The sequence below is a fragment of the Staurois parvus genome, unplaced genomic scaffold, assembly GCF_062004578.1.
Source record: "Staurois parvus isolate SC_StPar_1 unplaced genomic scaffold, SC_StPar_1.0 ptg000149l, whole genome shotgun sequence".
NCBI lineage: Eukaryota > Metazoa > Chordata > Amphibia > Anura > Ranidae > Staurois > Staurois parvus.
The window spans coordinates 747,396-765,077 of NW_028317945.1; the positions used below are offsets into that span (position 1 = coordinate 747,396).

General features: G+C 40.8%; 1 protein-coding gene across 2 annotated transcripts in view; it reads left to right on the forward strand.

Moving 5' to 3' along the window:
- Positions 1-17,682, forward strand: part of ADSL (adenylosuccinate lyase) — a 307,415-nt gene that overhangs the window by 245,083 nt on the left and 44,650 nt on the right. For both annotated transcript variants that reach the window (XM_089674217.1, XM_089674218.1), the window contains exon 12: positions 14,549-14,725. In XM_089674217.1, the coding sequence (XP_089530343.1) occupies positions 14,549-14,725 (177 nt within the window). The remainder of the gene's footprint in view (positions 1-14,548; positions 14,726-17,682) is intronic.

Below are 17,682 nucleotides of genomic sequence, written 5' to 3' on the forward strand. Positions count from 1 at the left end.
CATCATCCTGGTATCATTTTTTTCAGCTAGTGATCGGCTTTCATGTAAAAGCAATCCTAGTGGCTAATTAGCTGCAGGATTGCTTTTACAAGCAGCGGGAGACAATGCCCCTCCTCCCCCGCTGCCTTCCACGGCCTTCTCGGGCAGTCCCATGCCATCGGGGGAACCTGAGAATGCAGCCGGTGTTTCTGCCAGCTGACCATAGAGCTGATTGGAGACCAGAATGATGCCAATCATCTATATAGCCTAAGAAATCAGAAGCTACGAGCATTTCATCAGTTCAGTTTCGCAGGATATAAACAATGCCATTTGTAAATTGGGAAAGCATCTGATCACACCGATCTTGGTTTGATTAGATAATGTAAGGGAATGGGGATATCTAGAGTCTGATAGAAGCCAGATTTCTGAAAAAAGAATATATGACAATGCCCATTGGTTATAGGGGATATTTGCATTCCCTGTGATAGCATTAAAAGTGCTAAAAAAAAAAAGAGACAGTGTAAAAATAATTAAAAATATCAAAATAACTTGAAAAAAAAGTACCCTCAAACCCCCCCCCCCCCCCCCCTGTGTTCGTGAGCCTTGACCCTGTGCCAGTATGGAAACAGCAGTTACACTATGCATGTGAGGTATCGCCACGAATGTCAGATCAAGGGCAGTAATTCTAGCACTAGACCTCCTCTGTAAATCTAAAATGGTAGCTTGTAAAGGTTTTTAAAACATTGCCTATGGATATTAAAAATGTGTGCAGTTTGTTGCCATTGCACGGGGCATGCACAGTTTTAAAGCATGTCATGTTTGATATCTATTTACTCAGCATACCATCATCTTTTATATGTTACCAAATAATTGGCCAATATACTGTGTTTGTGCACATTAAAAGGCATTTGCTTTAAAAAAATATATAATGTTTGGGGTTTAAATTAATTTCCTATCAAAAAATACTGATTTTTTTTTTTTCAAAAGTGTCAGAAAAGGCTTGGTCTTAAGGTGGTTAGAAGAGTGAATGATGTGTGGCATAAACTTCTAATGCTGGGCATAAAATGCCCCCACCCGTCAAAACGACTCTTTTTTGGAAAGTAGACACCCCAAACTATTTGCTGAGAGGCATGTTGAATCAATAGAAGAATTTATTTTTTTACCACAAGTTTTTGGAAAATGACAAACAAAAAAAGATTTTTTTTTTTTTTACACAAAATTGCCACTTAAATGATTTATTGCTCACACACGCCATGGGTATATGTGGAATTACTCCCCAAAATACATTCTGCTACTTCTCCCGAGTATGGGGGTACCACATGTGAGAGACGTTTTGGCAGTCTAGCCAAGTACAGGACCCCAAAATCCAATAAGCACCTTCAGGCTTTTAAAGGGCTTTATTTCCTCATTACACTTCCTGACTACCTATCACAGTTTTGGAGGCCCTGAAATGCCAGGATAGCACCAACCCCCCCCCCCCCCAATGACCACTTTTTGGAAAGTAGACACCCCAAGGAATTTGATAAGAAGCATGGTGAGTATTTTGCAGTTTTCACTTGTTGCCACAAGTTTTCTTTTCTTTTTTTATATTTCAAAACCTTGTGAGAAAAAATGAGATCTGAAAAATACTCACTGTGCCTCTTTTTAAATTCCTTGGGGTGTCTACTTTCCAAAAAGAGGTCATTTGGGGGGGGGGGGTTGGTGCTATCCTGGCATTTCAGGGCCTTCGAAACTGTGATAGGTAGTGAGGAAGTGAAATGAGGAAGTTACGCACCTTCAGGCTTTCAAAGTGGTGATTGGATTTCAGTCTCCTGTATGTGGCTAGGTTCCCAAAAAGTCTCACATGTGGTACCCCCATACTCGGTAGAAGTAGCAAAATGTATTTTGTGGTGTAATTCTACATATACCCATGGCTTGTGCGAGAAATATATAATTTAAATGACAACTTTGTGTAAAAACAAAAAAAAACTTTTTGTAATTTTCCATAAACTTGTGGGGAAAAAAATTAAATCTTCCATGGACTCAATATGCCTCTCAGCAGATAGCTTAGGGTGTCTACTTTCCGAAAAGGGGTCATTTGAGGGTGTTGGTACTATCCTGGTATTTTAGCACCTCAAGAAATGTGATGAGCAGTCAGAAAGGAAAAGCTGTGTAAATTCCATTATCTGTACCATAGTTTGTAGACTCTATAACTTTCACACAAAGCAATCAATATACACTTATTGGGGTTTTTTAACCGAAAACATGTAGCAAAATACATTTTGGCCTAAATTTATGACGAAATTTTCGTTTTTTTGGATATTTTTTATGACAGAAATAAGAAAATATTGTTTTTTTTTCTCAAAATTTTTTTGTTTATAGCGCCAAAAATAAAAAGCACACAGGTGATCAAATACCACCAAAAGAAATCTCTATTTGTGTGAAAAAAAGGACATAAATTTAATTTATGTACCATATTGCATGACTGCGCAATTGTTAAACTAGTGCAGTGCTGTATAGCAAAAAAATGGCGTAAATTGCAGTATCTATACTATAGTTTGTAGACGCTATAACTTTCACACAATGCAATAAATATACACTTATTGGGATTTTTTTTTTACCAAAAACATTTTAGTCTAAATTTATAACTATGAGTTTACTATATATTTTTTATAGCCGAAAGTAAAAAAATATTGTTTTTCTTCAAAATTTTCGGTCTTTTTTTGTTTATAGCGCAAAAAATAAAAAGTGCGCAGGTGATCAAATACCACCCAAAGAAAGCTCTATTTGTGTGAAATAAAGGATGTAAATTTCGTTTGGGTACAGCATTGCATGACCTTGCAATGATCAGTTGAATTAATGCAGCACTTAGTAGCAAAAAGAGGCCTAGGGGGCAAGTGGTTAAACTTAATCAGTTTCAGCTGCTTTAGTGTTAATGAAATTACCAACAGGCGCAGTAAATGGGCAACAATGAGACAGCCCCCAAAACAGGAATGCTTTTACAGGTAGAGGCCACTAACATTTTTTTTCCCCTACTAATCTTTTCTGACTGTTTTTCACTAGTTTTGCATTTGGCTAGGGTCATTGTCACTACTGATCGCATGAGGCGATACCTGCACCCTACAGAGGTTGCACAGTCCAGGATGGCACATCAATACGTGCCATTGCCAGAAGGTTTGCAATGTCTCCCAGCACAGTCTCAAAAGCATGGCGGAGATTCCAGTAGACAGTAGGCAGTTACTTTAAGAGAGCTGGACATAGAAGGTCCTTAACCCATCAGCAGGACCAGTATCTGCTCCTTTGTGCAAGGAGGAACAGGATGAGCACTGCCAGAGCCCTACAAAATGACCTCCAGCAGGCCACTGCTGTGAATGTCGCCAAACAATCAGAATCAGACTTCATGAGGGTGGCCTGAGGGCCTGACGTCCTCTAGGGGACCCTGTGCTCACTGCCCGGCACCATAGAGCTCAATTGGCATTTGCCATTTAACACCAGAATTGGCAGGTCCGCCACTGGTGCCCTGTACTTTGCTCAGATGAGAGCAGGTTAACCCTGAGCACATGTGACAGACGTGAACGAGTCTGGAGAAGCCATGGACAACGTTATGCTGCCTGTAACACCGTTCAGCATGACTGGTTTGGTGGTCGGTGATGGTCTGGGGAGGCATATCCATGGAGAGACACACAAACCTCTACAGGCTAGACAATGGCACCTTGACTGCCATTAGGTATCGGGATGAAATCCTTGGAACCATTGTCAGACCCTACGCTGGTGCAGTGGGTCCCAGGTTCCTCCTGGTGCACGACAATGCCCGGCCTCATGTGGCGAGAGTATACAAGCAGTTCCTAGAGGATGAAAGAATTGATACCATTGAAAGGCCCCCACGTTCGCCTGACCTAAATCCAATAGAACACCTCTGGGATTAGATGTTTCGGTCCATCTGACTCTGGAAGGTTGCACCTCAGACTGTCCAGGAGTTCAGTGATGCACTGGTCCAGATCTGGGAGGAAATACCCCAGGACACTCTACATCGTCTCATTAGGAGCATGCCCTAACATTGTCAGGCATGCATACAAGCACGAGGGGCCATACAAACTACTGAGTACCATTTTGAGTTTCTGCAATGAAATTTCAGCATAATAAACTAGCCTGCTGCATTATTTTTTCACTTTGATTTTCGGGGTGTCTTTGAATTCAGTCCCCTGTAGGTTGATAATTTTCATTTCCATCAAACGATGGGGCATCCTTACATTTCTAACACATTACCCAGTTCATAGCACTATAGATATCCAGCATGATATTTTTACCCCATTGAGATTTAAAGTGTCCCTTTAATTTGTGTGTGTAATAAATATATACAGTATTTTCTGGTGTATAAGACTACTTTTTATACTTAAAAATATAACCCAAAAATTAGTGGTTGTCTTATACGCGGGGTATAAAATGTGAACCTTGAGTTTGTTTGGGTCAAGCTGGCTGGATGTGTGGTGATACTGTACATACAGTATACCGTGCTGAGCCAAGCTGGCTCAAAACAAATGTCCCTATGACAGATTAATCTGTCAGCCCGCTGGATGTGCGGTATATACAGTATACTGCGCTGAGCCAAGCAGTTTCAAAACGTACCAGTACGCCCCTACCGTAATCAGCCCGCTGGATACGTGTATGTACGGTAGCTGCAGCTACATACAGTATACACTGGGCCAATCACGGCGAGTGATGTATTCTACTAATGAATACAAAGCCTGCTCGGATTGGCTGAGTCAGAGAGGTGGGCTGATGATGTCACAACCTCAGCCAATCCGAGCAGGCTTTGTATTCATTCGTAGAATACATCGCGATTGGCCCAGTGTATACTGTATGTAGCCACAGCCACCGTACATACACGCATCCACGCGGCCTGATTACAGTAGGGACATACCGGTACATTTTGAAACAGCTTGGCTCAGTATACTGTATATACCACACATCCAGCGGGCTGACAGATTAATCTGTCATAGGGACATTTGTTTTGAGCCAGCTTGGCTCAGCGCGGTATACTGTATGTACATTACTGCACATCCAGCGGGCTGTATATATACTGTATGTAGCCGAAGCTACATCCAGTATGTTACCGCACATCCAGCGGTAACCATCTGATTTGGAATTTGATCCATATGATGACTGTCTTACAAATGTATCACAAGATGTCATTCATGAACTTATGATGTCAGAGGATGATCATGAGGATTTTGAAGGATTTTAAGTACCGGTAAGTCATAACCATTTCAATTAAAAAATCTGATGTATTTAAATGGTGTTGCTTCGGAAGGGGGGTAGTCTTATACGGAGAGTATAGCCCAAAACCTATGTTTTAACTGGAAAATTAGGGGGTCGTCTTATACACCCAGTCGCCTTATACGCCGGAAAATACGGTAAATATAATAATATTTTTATTATTATTGTACAGGATTTATATAGCGCCAACAGTTTGCGCAGTGCTTTACAATATAAGGGAGACAGTACAATTACAATACATTTCAGTACAGAAGGAATGTGAGGATACACACACACACAAAATCCCATACATGTAAGTGGCCCCAAACCATGATGGTCTCGCCTGACAACTGAGAGGACACACAATGCAAGCCGCAACTCTCCACTTGGGGGGGGAGGAGGGGATGGATGCCCAAAATACAATATCACTCAATCCTCCTGTGCCATCTGAGACTGAAAAAACCACCATTAGGCTAACAACAAATGTCAAAAACATTAACCCATATATGAGTAATGTCTACTGCAGTGCAGCCACATATCTACCTATCGGGAACCAAAAGAAAATAGCCATCATTCCACACAAAGACTTTGCCTTAACCCAGGGCTCCGTTATATATCCCCACCGCACCAATCAGTCAAGCAAAAGTGCGTCACAAGGAGGCGCTGAAGTCATGTGTGTCCGCTACTGCCCATGCCAAAGATTGCGCCTGTTGTGGTCGAATGCAGTGAAACATCATCCACAATGAGTGTGAGTGTATGCATAAGGGCCGAGGCAGAGACATCACCCAATACAAACCCCACAGGCACATACACCCAGGAGTCCATCCAAGTGAGGCATCTGACCCTGAGCACCAATTCCTCCCATCCAAAGGGGTAGAGCAACCAGCGAACACATATGTCCACCCAAAGACTAGTGTAGGCCGTAGGCGGGTCGAAAATCGGCCGATTTTCGCACCGTTAGTGGGTTAATTGGTCGGCTGTTTTTCAGGGTTTTGGCACATTTTTTTTTATCGGTAAAGCTGGAAAAAAATCATCCAATTTTGCCGATCTGCCGATTTTCCCCGGCAATGATGGGAAAATCGGCCAGTCGTTTTACCGCTAAAAAATTTGGGCATGAGCCGTGACCTAAAAGAAGAAAAAGAAGAATTCCAGTCCGCTATTACATTTTATATGAAAAGTATTGCGGTTGCAACAATGTATCTATTTGTATCCGAATAAAAACATCTGTATCCGAAATGGATACATTGATGCAACCGCAATACTTTTTCATGTCAAATATAATAGCAGAGCTAGGGACAGAAGTAATTAAATGCCAGCCGTAGACGGGACAAAAATCGGACGATTTTTTTTTTTCACCATTGGTGGTAACATCGGGCTATTGAACGACCAATTTTTCTTTTCTTTTTTTTCTTTTTTTTTTTTAAACGGCCGGTTTTCAACCCGTCTATGGCCTGCATAGACGGAGCCAAAGCAATCCACCACCATGTTCCCAGAGACAAAGAGCCAAACGTAAATGATACTAACATTCATTGATCGACATACGTAAATCCACAATAACCTTAAATTGTGATACAAGTATGCAAGCAAAGAAAAACAACAAACGGGCAAGCAGCCTGTCTAAACCAAACAACATGGTGCTGCTAAAAAACAATCTAATCGCCGCCCTATGTCTTTTGATGTTATTATTTGGGTTGTGGTCATATTTCAAATTCCTTATTACAGAAAAGCTGATAGTTTCATTTAACCTGGGGGAATTGTCGTCTTGAGGCAATAGATCCAGCCTGTTTCATGCTGTAACATGTTTTTATCAAAATTACCCCCTCTGGGATTTGGTAAAATACGTTCCAAAGCTGCAAATTTTAAAGCCCCAGTATTTCCCTTGTGGTGCAAACCAACATGTCTGGGTAGAAAGTAGGTTATTTTTACCATAGTATACATGGACCTTTATTCTCCGCCAAAATTGGCATTTAGTTTTTCCTATATAGAACGCCCTGCATTCACAATACATAATATAGGCAATGCCAATTGTCTGGCAGACTACAAATTGATTCGCTTCTTGTCATTCGCCCTGTAGCAGAAATACTTCTACAGGGCGGCACGGGTGTGCAAACTCATGTGCATATATACGTGATTTTGCAGTTCCGGGTAGGGGGCGTGCCCGCCCTACCCGTGCCACCATTTGGGGCCTCTGCTGTCAATCACCAGGTCCCAGCCGGTTATTACTTGCTGGCACCTGATGAGCACTGAGTAATACTGGCGGGGAGAGAACTGTTTGTAAACAATACAGTTCTTTCCCCTGTCAGCTCATGCACAGTGCTTTGTATGGCTCTGCATAGCAGAGCCATATAAACCAGTGTGCTTAAAGTGAAGCACACGCACAGCACACAGTTAACCCTTTGCCTCAAATGTTAAAATCTTCCCGCCCAGTGCCATTAGTACAGTGTCAGTGCTTTTTATTAGCACTGATCACTGTGTTGGTGTCACTGGGGATGCCCGTGACACCAAGTCAGTTCCCCCCAGTGTCAGAATGCCCGCCACAGTCCCGCTATAAGTCGCTGATCGCTGCCATTACTAGTTAAAAAATTGCAGTGTATATACCGCCTTTTGTAAACACTAAGACGTAGCAGAATACATTTTGGCCAAAATTTATGAAATTTGATTTTTTTATTTTTATTTTACTGGACATGTTTAATAGCAGTCAAAAATATTGAGGTTTTTTCCTCAAAATTATCAGTCTTTTTTTTTTTTTCTTATAGCGCAAAAAATAAAAAATGCACAGTCGATCAAATACCACTGAAAGAAAGCTCTATTTGTGCACAAAAAAAGACATAAATTTCATGTGGGTGCAGCGTTGCATGACCACACAATTGTCAGTTAAAGTAACGCAGCGCTGTATCGCAAAAAAATGGCCTGGTCAGGAAGGGGGTTAAATCCTCTGGAGTGCAAGTGGTTACTGGCATAGAGAGTGCTATCTGGCAAAAATAGAGACTGATTCTCATAAATCCAATCATAAAAGTTCCATATTTCCATATATCATTTGGAAAACTGTTGTCTCATCTATCATTAGCCCTATAATAGCTTTAAGCAACACTATCTCTTACTGAACGCGGCCATTTATAAGTAATTTCTAGAACTTTTTTAAATACTTTTTCAAAATATCATCATTGAATAGCAAATACCAATGCTGCTGAATAATCCCTCTAATTTGCATATGTTTACTATATGAAGTGATCAACCTTACCATGTTGGATTCTGGTTACTTTTTCCACATAAATAAGAGATCCTCGCTCTTTTGTATCCGAACCCTATTATGGGCCTTTCTGAGCATAGTACTCGAATAACCCCTCTTGAGTAGTCTATCTTGTAATGCATTTGCCTCATATTTGAACTGATGTTAATCCGAGCACATGCGTCGGAGCCTCAGATATCGGCTGTATGGAATGCTACGTATGAGAGGTCTGGGATGAAAACTATCAGCATACAATATAGTATTTCCAACCATGCGTTTGCTGAAAAGAGTAGTATCCACTGACCCATCTTTTTTTATGTTAATTTCAATGTCCAAAAATGATATGCCTTTTATCGTGTTGGACAGTGAATTTAAGAGTAAATTCATTATCATTTAGCACAGTCATAAACTCCAAGAATTCCTCTAATGTTGCTGCCCAGAGCATCGCTGCATCATCTATGTAGCAAAGCCATAACAAAATATGGGTCCAGAACTTCCCAGGTTTCTCATCTGAGAAAAGAGTTTGCTCCCACTCTCCCAGGTACAGGTTGGCATACGATGGGGCATAGCAAGTCCCCGTCACCACCCCGTGCCATCAAACACAAATACATTGCATGATAGAATATGTTCTAATAAATCCAGAATGAGTGTGCTATATTTATGGCACTCTTGTGGCCTTTCTCTCAAAAAGCTTTAAATTGCTGCAATCCCTTTTGAATGCTGTATGCTACTATATAGTGCTTTCTATACCAATAGCAACCAGCCATGCATCTCTCAATTCCCTCAAGACATCTCAGAAAATCAGGTGTATTCTGAATGTATGAGGGTAGAGACATTACATGAGGATGTAAATATTCATCTGCCAGCTGGCTTGTCTTTTCTGTATGAGAACCAATACTCGATATTATCGGTCGGCCGGGGGTTTGCACCAAATTTTTATGATTATAATAAAATTGGTGCTGAGCTCCCACACTTACTTAGTAACAAACAATATGACGGTCAGGATAAATTAACCCTGACTATAAGACAATCTACAAGGGCTAGAATGAATCCTTCAACATAAATGTACGACCACCATCAAACAAGTGGCCGTATGTACCAAAGTGTAAATTGCTGTGCTCTTGTCCCCAAACTTGGGACTATACTACTTATACTATACGTTTGGGGACTACAGCACGGCAATTTATACTTGGTACATGTGGGCACTTGTTTAGTGGTGGTCACTCATTTATGTTGAAGGATTCATTATAGTCCTTGTAGATTGTCTTCTAGTCAGGGTTAATTTATTCTGACCGTCCTATTGTTTGTTTCTATAGGCACAATAGTGCCATTTGTCAGTTTATTTCCACTGCACCTTTGGGCATTCATTTATGCCAAGTGTTTTATCACGTGTGGTTTAGTACATGTTTGTGATTTCACCCTGTTTAGGGACACAAGTGGGTTTATGTATTGTGTTTTTATGTATTTTGCATTTATATTTTATTTCATATGGTTTATCAAACATCACTGTATAAGATTGTATAATATTATGAAAAATTGAGTTTGTGATAATTATACACAGGAGGATTTACTAGGGGTGTAATTGAAATTATTATTTATATAAGTACAAGTGTGGGAGCGCAGCACCAATTTTGTTATAATTTTGATCCCTGTATAGCCAGGTGTCAGCGGCAAACCCATTCCTAGAACAATAGTTTGAGGGTAGCGCAGGTGGTTCTCCATTGTTTTTTTACCAGATTTTTATGGATCCTTCGGCAATCTGCCCCACCTATGTGATCTTTCTTCATTGGTTTTCTATTACATGTTGGAAATATCATTTATGGATTGAAAGTTAATGCATACTATGTTTTTAAATAGTACTAATTTTCTATCTCCTCAAATATACGGTCCTGAATACGCTAAATGCGAAACACATTGACTGTTGAAGATGGATAAAATCTGAACATGTTATAGATATTATTATAGATATTTACTCCAATTATATGTATATCAGGAGGTTATAACTGTTTTGGAAGTATCCCCCCATATGTACTTTTTAATTCAGGCACATATGTCTGATATGTGCCTAGTTTTATTATAATTTCCCCAGGCCTTTCTCTATCCAAATTACAGCTTATCTCCTCATAGAAGGTTAAAAAGTTGGTCTTGCAAGACAGGTCTTTTATAAATCCATGTTGCATGCTACGAATACTATATTTATTAGCAAATTATTGGATATGGTCCCTTATCATTCCATCCAATAGTTTATATTCTATTGATGTTAGGCTGCCTGGTCTGTAGTTTCCAGGTATACACCAATCGGCCATAACATTATGACCACTGACATGAAATATGAGTAACATCGATTATCTTATTACAGTGGCACTTTAAAGTGGGTGGGATACATTAGGTAGTAAATTAATATGTTGTCCCTAAAGTTGATGTGTTCAAAGTAGAAAAAATGGACAAGAATAAGGATTTGAGCGACTTTGACGAGGGCCAAATTGTAAAGGATAGATAACGGGGTCAGAGCATCTCCAAAACTGCAGCTCTTGTGTGATGTTTCCTGTCTGCAGTGGTCAGAACTTACCAAAAGTTGTTAAAAGAAGAAAAACTGACAGCAGGGTCATGGGCAGCCAAGGCTCATTGATGCACATAGGGAGCGAAAGCTGACCCATGTAGTCTGATTAAAATAGAAGAGCTTCTGTAGCTTAACCTTTACCCGCTCGGCCTATGGCAGTTGGTGGCCGGCAAAATTCCTCAGCGTTCCGGGTGGACGCCATATGGAGTCCTCCCGGGCATGCGCAGTTTGCGCGCCTGCAGAGCCACGCAGCGGCGCCATCTGTCACCGGCCGTGTACCTCGGACACGGCCGATGACAGATCTGAGTACCGGCCCCGTTGCAGGTACCATGTGACCTGCTGTGACCAATCACAGCAGGTCACATGACAGTTGTTTACCATGGATGGCTTCATTCATGCCATCCATTGTATACTAGTGTGCCTAGCTGTGAATGGTCACAGCGATCACATGCACAAGCTGGGCCAATCATAAGCAAATTGTGTAAAAAAAAAAATACTGATCACTTCCCCAAAGTAGTACAATGTTACTATGGTAACATTGTACTACTTTGGTCATAGTGAAATATGAAAAAAAATCTTAAAAAAAGAAAACAAATGTAATAAAAATATTAAAAATAATAAAAAAGAAAATTAAACTTTTTTTTTTTTTTTTCATACTCTCACCAGTCAGTGTCCCTGATCAACGCCATGCCAGTTATATGATGACGCTGTACTACAGTGGTGACAGTATGCAAAAAAAATAGTGAAAATTATTTTTTCAATTTTTTCATTTTCCGAAAAATTCTGACAAAAAAAATACAAATTCAAAAAACTCGCCATGCCTCTTATAAGGTGTGTTGGACTGTCTACTTTGCAAAAAGGGGTCATTTGGGGGATATCTGTACTGTTCTGACATTCTTGGACCTCAAGAAATTAGATTTGGCCATCAGTACTTCAGGATTGATCAATTTTCAGATCTATACCATAGTTTGTGAACTCTATAACTTTCCTACAGACTAAAAACTACATCCTAATTTGGGTTATTTTCGCCAAAGACATGTAGCAGAATACATCTTGGCCTAAATTTATGAAGAACAATTATTTATTTGCAAACTTTTATAACAGAAACAAAGAAAAACATGTTTTTTTTTCTCAAAATTTTCGGTCTTTTTTTGTTAATTTAGCAAAAAATAAAAACACCAGTGGTAATTAAATACCACCAAAAGAAAGCTCTAGTTGTGTGAAGAAAATGATAAAATTTTAGTTTGGGTACAATGTTGTATAACCGCGCAATTGTCATTCAAATTGTGAGAGCGCTGAGACCTGAAAAATGGCCTGGGCAGGAAGGGGGTAAAAGTGCCCGGTATGGAAATGGTTAAATAGCTGAAAAGGTTGATGCTAATGATAAAAAGGTGTCAGAGCACAGTAGCATCACACTTTGTTACATATGGGATTGTGTAGCTGCAGACTGGTCAGGGTGCCGACTCGTATCTACAGTTAAAAAGCACCTACAATGGGCACGTGAGCAGAAGAACTGGACCACAGAACAATAGAAGAAGATGGCTCAGTCTGAGGAATTCAAGAATCGTTTGAGGAGCACAACAAGTGTGAGGTGTTGTCCTGGCTTTCAAATTCTCCAGTCCAATCAAGCATCTGTGGAATGTGCTAGAAAAACAACTCAGATCCATGGAGCCCCTACCCTACAAATTACAGGTTTTGAAGGTTCTGCTACTCACCCCAGATACCTCAGCATACCTTCAGAGGTCTAGTGGAGGCCATGCCTTGAAGAATTTTGGTGGGTGGTCATAATGTTATGGCTGATCTCTGTATATCTTTTTTGATTATTGGTACATTTGCTTTTGCCAATCTGCTGGTACCATTCCAGTAAGTAAGTGGTCCTTAAAAAATAGGAATAATGGTCTGGCTATAACATGGCTAAGTTCTAGGAGTACTTATAAGTGACAGATTTTAGCATTGTCCATTTCTATATTGAAAGTGTTTCTTTGAGCAAACTACCTCTACAGTACCCTATGCTCCCTTGGGACCTCAATTTGGTTCTCTTTGCCCTGCAGAAACCACTTATTGAACCCATCAGGGAACTCACTTTGGAGGATATCTCCTGGGCGTTCCAACATCCAAGCCTTTCTCGCCCAGCTTTGGTGGTTCATACCTTTTCAAAGTTCTAATAGGATGTATGATGTTCTTTGGATGCAGTTTTCAGCAGCAAGATTCCTGCAACAGCACTCCTGAGTGGGATCTGTTGACCCTTGGTATTGTTGGGCCTGTTGGCACACTTTTGTATACTTTTGCTGTTGCCCAACCTTTTTAGTCATTACTAGGTGATGTCCCAGTATCTGTTAATATCAAGCCTGTGTTCTGTCATGTGCGATTACAATAGTAGGAATTTTTACTTGCCTGTAAATTCTGTGTACTGGGGTACATTAAAGGTCACAGGCCACCTTCCCCACTATTCCTGTGTTACACTGCATTGCTTGCTTCAAAAGTGAAGACTCAATGAGTTGGATAAGAGCTTGCTTAGAGGGCATTTCATTAAAAGCTTTGCCAGTGTCTAATCATTTGAAGATACCACCCTATACCCCATCAAGCCTGTAAATGTAATGTTCTCCAAGATATTGCATTTACAGGGATGTCTTTTTTTTTTTTTTTAAAGAAATTCTGCTAGCAAGTGGCCTGCTTAAGTAGGAAGAAATGAAGTGCAGTTGTTATGTTTTTTTTTCTTCTAGCTTTGTGAATGTCATCTTGATCCTCATCTAGTACTTTGAGGTCAGGCTGTGTAACAGCTTTATCCTCAAAAGACAAAATAGCATCTTATTACTATATCTGCTTATAATGTTTATTCTATAATGTATTCTCTACAGATAACTGAAGTAGTTTATGTAATCCATGTTTTGCTTGCTCCAAATATGTTTGCTTACACTCACCAGCCACTTTATAAGGTACACCTTGCTAGTGCCAAGAAAATATCCCGCACAGCATTACACCACCAGCTGAACCATTGATACAAGGCAGGATGGAGCCATGCTTTCATGTTGTTTATTCCAAATTCTGACCTTACCATCTGAATGTTGCAGCTGAAATCATATGCGCATTCTCCTTTGACATCTACCATGCATATTTATTCACACAACTGCCTCTCACTGGATATTTTCTCTTTTTCGGACCATTCTCTGTAAACTTAAGAGATGGTTGTGTGTGAAAATCCCCGTAGATCAGTTTTTTTAAATACTTAGACCAGCCCGTCTGGCACCAACAACCATGCCATGGTCAAAAACATTTAAATCCCCTTTCTTCCGTATTCTGTTGCTTGGTCTGAACCTCAGCAAATCATCTTCACCATGTCTAAATGCATTGAGTTGTGGCCATGTGATTGGCTGATTAGCAACTCGTGTTGCCAAGCAGTTGAACAGGTGTACCTAATAAAGTGTCTGGTGAATGTATATTGTTAGTCTATATTTCTGGTCCTTTTAATGTTGGACATTTTACTTTCTATAAATTTTCTCCATCACTTTCACATTCCATTGAATGTTTTCCATTCTATTTGTTAGGACTGCCATGAGCGGATCAGAGTGCTGTCTCAACAGGCTGCGGCTGTAGTAAAACAAGAAGGTGGAGACAATGACCTGACAAACAGAATCCGATCTGACCCCTATTTTGCCCCCATACATACTCAGCTGGACCAGCTACTTGACCCCAAATCTTTTGTTGGTCGAGCTCCTCAACAGGTGAGCCTAGCATTAGCATGTCTTCTGTATGCTACCATTTTAAGTAATTTTATTTACAAGTTTTTTGTTACCTGCAATTAAAGGTTTCTCTAAAAGCACCAACTGAATTATTTTAAATTTCTATTATGCTCTCTGTGTAGGTTACCAGGACTATTTGACAATTTACTGCCTGCCATGCAGACTTGTTACCTAGTTTGCTTCTTTGAATGTGTCTGGTACTTCCAAAGAGTGAAAAGTTAAAACAAACTCACAAATGCAGTAGCTGTGAGCTTCTTTTAATTTTTATCAGTGGGCTCTAAGCTTTAAACTGTAACTTTAGTCAGAAAATTCCTGATAGAGCACTTCATACTGGCCCCTTTTGCAGGTATAGCTATGTAAATAATTAAAATAACTGCCTATACAATTTAAATCCAGAAACACAGTCACATCCTGCTCTGCATATGCTCAGTTGCTTTCTATTCTTGGCACTTTGCCTAAAATTAAAGCCGCTAGAGGTTGATCATTTTGTAGCTTTAAGATTTACTGTTATTAAAGGGGTAAGAAAGCAACAGGAATGACATAGACACTGCTTAGGGAGGGATAAAAGAAATGCAAAAGTGTGCAAGGACACACTGTGCTGCCAGGGAGATACAAAAGATTTAAACCTACAAGGAGAGTGTTTTATCTCCGTGGTATTCTCTCCTTTCTCCCTCAGCAGCTGTGAAGTTCAGTACTGTAAAGCACATATTATAGTACATATTTTAATTATAGAGAGTGACATTGTTTTTAAGACCAAGGAGAGGGGGAGAGTTTTCAATAAGGAAGCAACTGAAGTGGGCTTCAATAAAATGGCAGCCTCGAGCAAGAACAAACATGAGCAATTCTGGAGGGAATTTACAGCACACACTAATTTTGGTAGCATAATTATTAATGTGAAATGTACATTTTTTTTTGGTAAAGAACATTGTTATCAAACTGATAAAATTCAGCTTTAATGTAAAAGTGATCTAGGTTGCTGTGACAGGTATGTACAGGTGAAACTCGAAAAATTAGAATATCGTGCAAAAGTTCATTTATTTCAGTAATGCAACCTAAAAGGTGAAACTAATATTTGAGATAGACTCATTACATGCAAAGCAAGATAGTTCAAGCCGTGATTTGTCATCATTGTGATGATTATGGCTTACAGCTCATGAAAACCCCAAATCCACAATCTCAGAAAATTAGAATATTGTGAAAAGGTGCAATATTCTAGGCTCAAAGTGTCCCACTCTAATCAGCTAATTAAGCCATAACACATGCAAAGGGTTCCTGAGCCTTTAAATGGTCTCTCAGTCTGGTTCAGTAGGAATCACAATCATGGGAAAGACTGCTGACCTGACAGTTGTGCAGAAAACCATCATTGACACCCTCCATAAGGAGGGAAAGCGTCAAAAGGTAATTGCAAAAGAAGTTGGATGTTCCCAAAGTGCTGTATCAAAGCACATTAATAGAAAGTTATGTGGAAGGGAAAAGTGTGGAAGAAAAAGGTGCACAAGCAGCAGGGATGACCGCCCCTGGAGAGGATTGTCAGGAAAAGGCCATTCAAAAGTGTTGGGGACTTTCACAAGGAGTGGACTGAGGCTGGAGTCAGTGCATCAAGAGCCACCACACACAGATGGATCCTGGACATGGGCTTCAAATGTCATATTCAAATGTTAAGCCACTCCTGAACAACAAAAAAAGTCAGAAGCGTTTTACCTGGTCTGTTGCTCAGTGGTCCAAAGACCTCTTTTCTGATGAGGGCAACTTTTGCATCTCATTTGGAAACCAAGGATCTAGAGTATGGAGGAAGAATGGAGAGGCACGGGCACGTTTGAGAGGGGAGGAGCCTGAACATGGCGGCAGCTGAGGGCTGGAGGTAGGAGCTCTCGGCTAAGCTCCTTCTCAAACCTTCCCAGGGGCCTTTCGATTGGGGTAAAAGCCGAGACTTACCCGAGAGTCGGAGGGGTCTGGTGGAGGAGCGGAGGTGCAGAGTCGTGGAGCGGAGAGAGAGGTCCGCCCGGAGCTCGGCGGATCAGAGAGCCGTGTCGCCGGGAGACAGGAAGAGCAGGCGGGTCACGTGACCAACCGCAAATGAGCACTGGGAGCGGAGGAAGCCGGCCGGCTTGTGGAGTAAGGGAGAAGGCGGCTTTCTGCTCCTTGTGTCCTGCTCCCTAGTCATACCCCCTGGCTGGTCGTGCATAGGGGTGAGGACCTGGAAAGAGCCTCCCTGTGAAGGACCCCTATGGAATCAGGAGAAGGAAGAGAAAAAGCCCAGGGGAATCCCCCCCAAGGCGCAGAGGAGCTGGATATCAGCGCAGAGGAGCCGGATACCTGAAACCCCTGTCTTCTACACAGCAAGGGACGAGAGACATGGGTGAATGAGAGACTTTGGAACTGTTGCTTTTTTTAATGTCCCATAGTGCTGTTGAGGAAGATAAGGGGAGATAAGGGGGATTCCCAGGGGTTCCTGAAATAAAAGCAACCTAAGAGGAGGAGAATCGGTCATTAATTGGGCTAGGCTGGGACCTTTATATCTATGCGAACCATCTTTGTATAAAAGAGAGCAATGCCCATGAAAGGAATGAAGAACAAAAGCAGTAAAGGAAGTGGGGCAAAAGGGCCCCAAATGGGAACAATTAAACAATATACATCCCAGGGAAAAGTGACCCCAGAAAAAGCTCAAGATAAAAACGGAAAAGACGAAGGGGATATTAGTGTGGAAAGTAGCCCAAGACTATCGCTGGGACTAAATATCAGCAGTCAACAAATAGGAGCCATGGAGATGAGAGAGAATGAAAGCGAACTACAAGTGCCAAACAAAAAAGAAATGGCAGAGATGTTTAAAGATCTAGAGATGATAATTAGAGATGAGCGAATTATTCAAAAATTCGATTCGGCTGATTCGCCGAATTTGCGGGAGAAATTCGATTCGATGCGAATTTATTCGCCGCAAA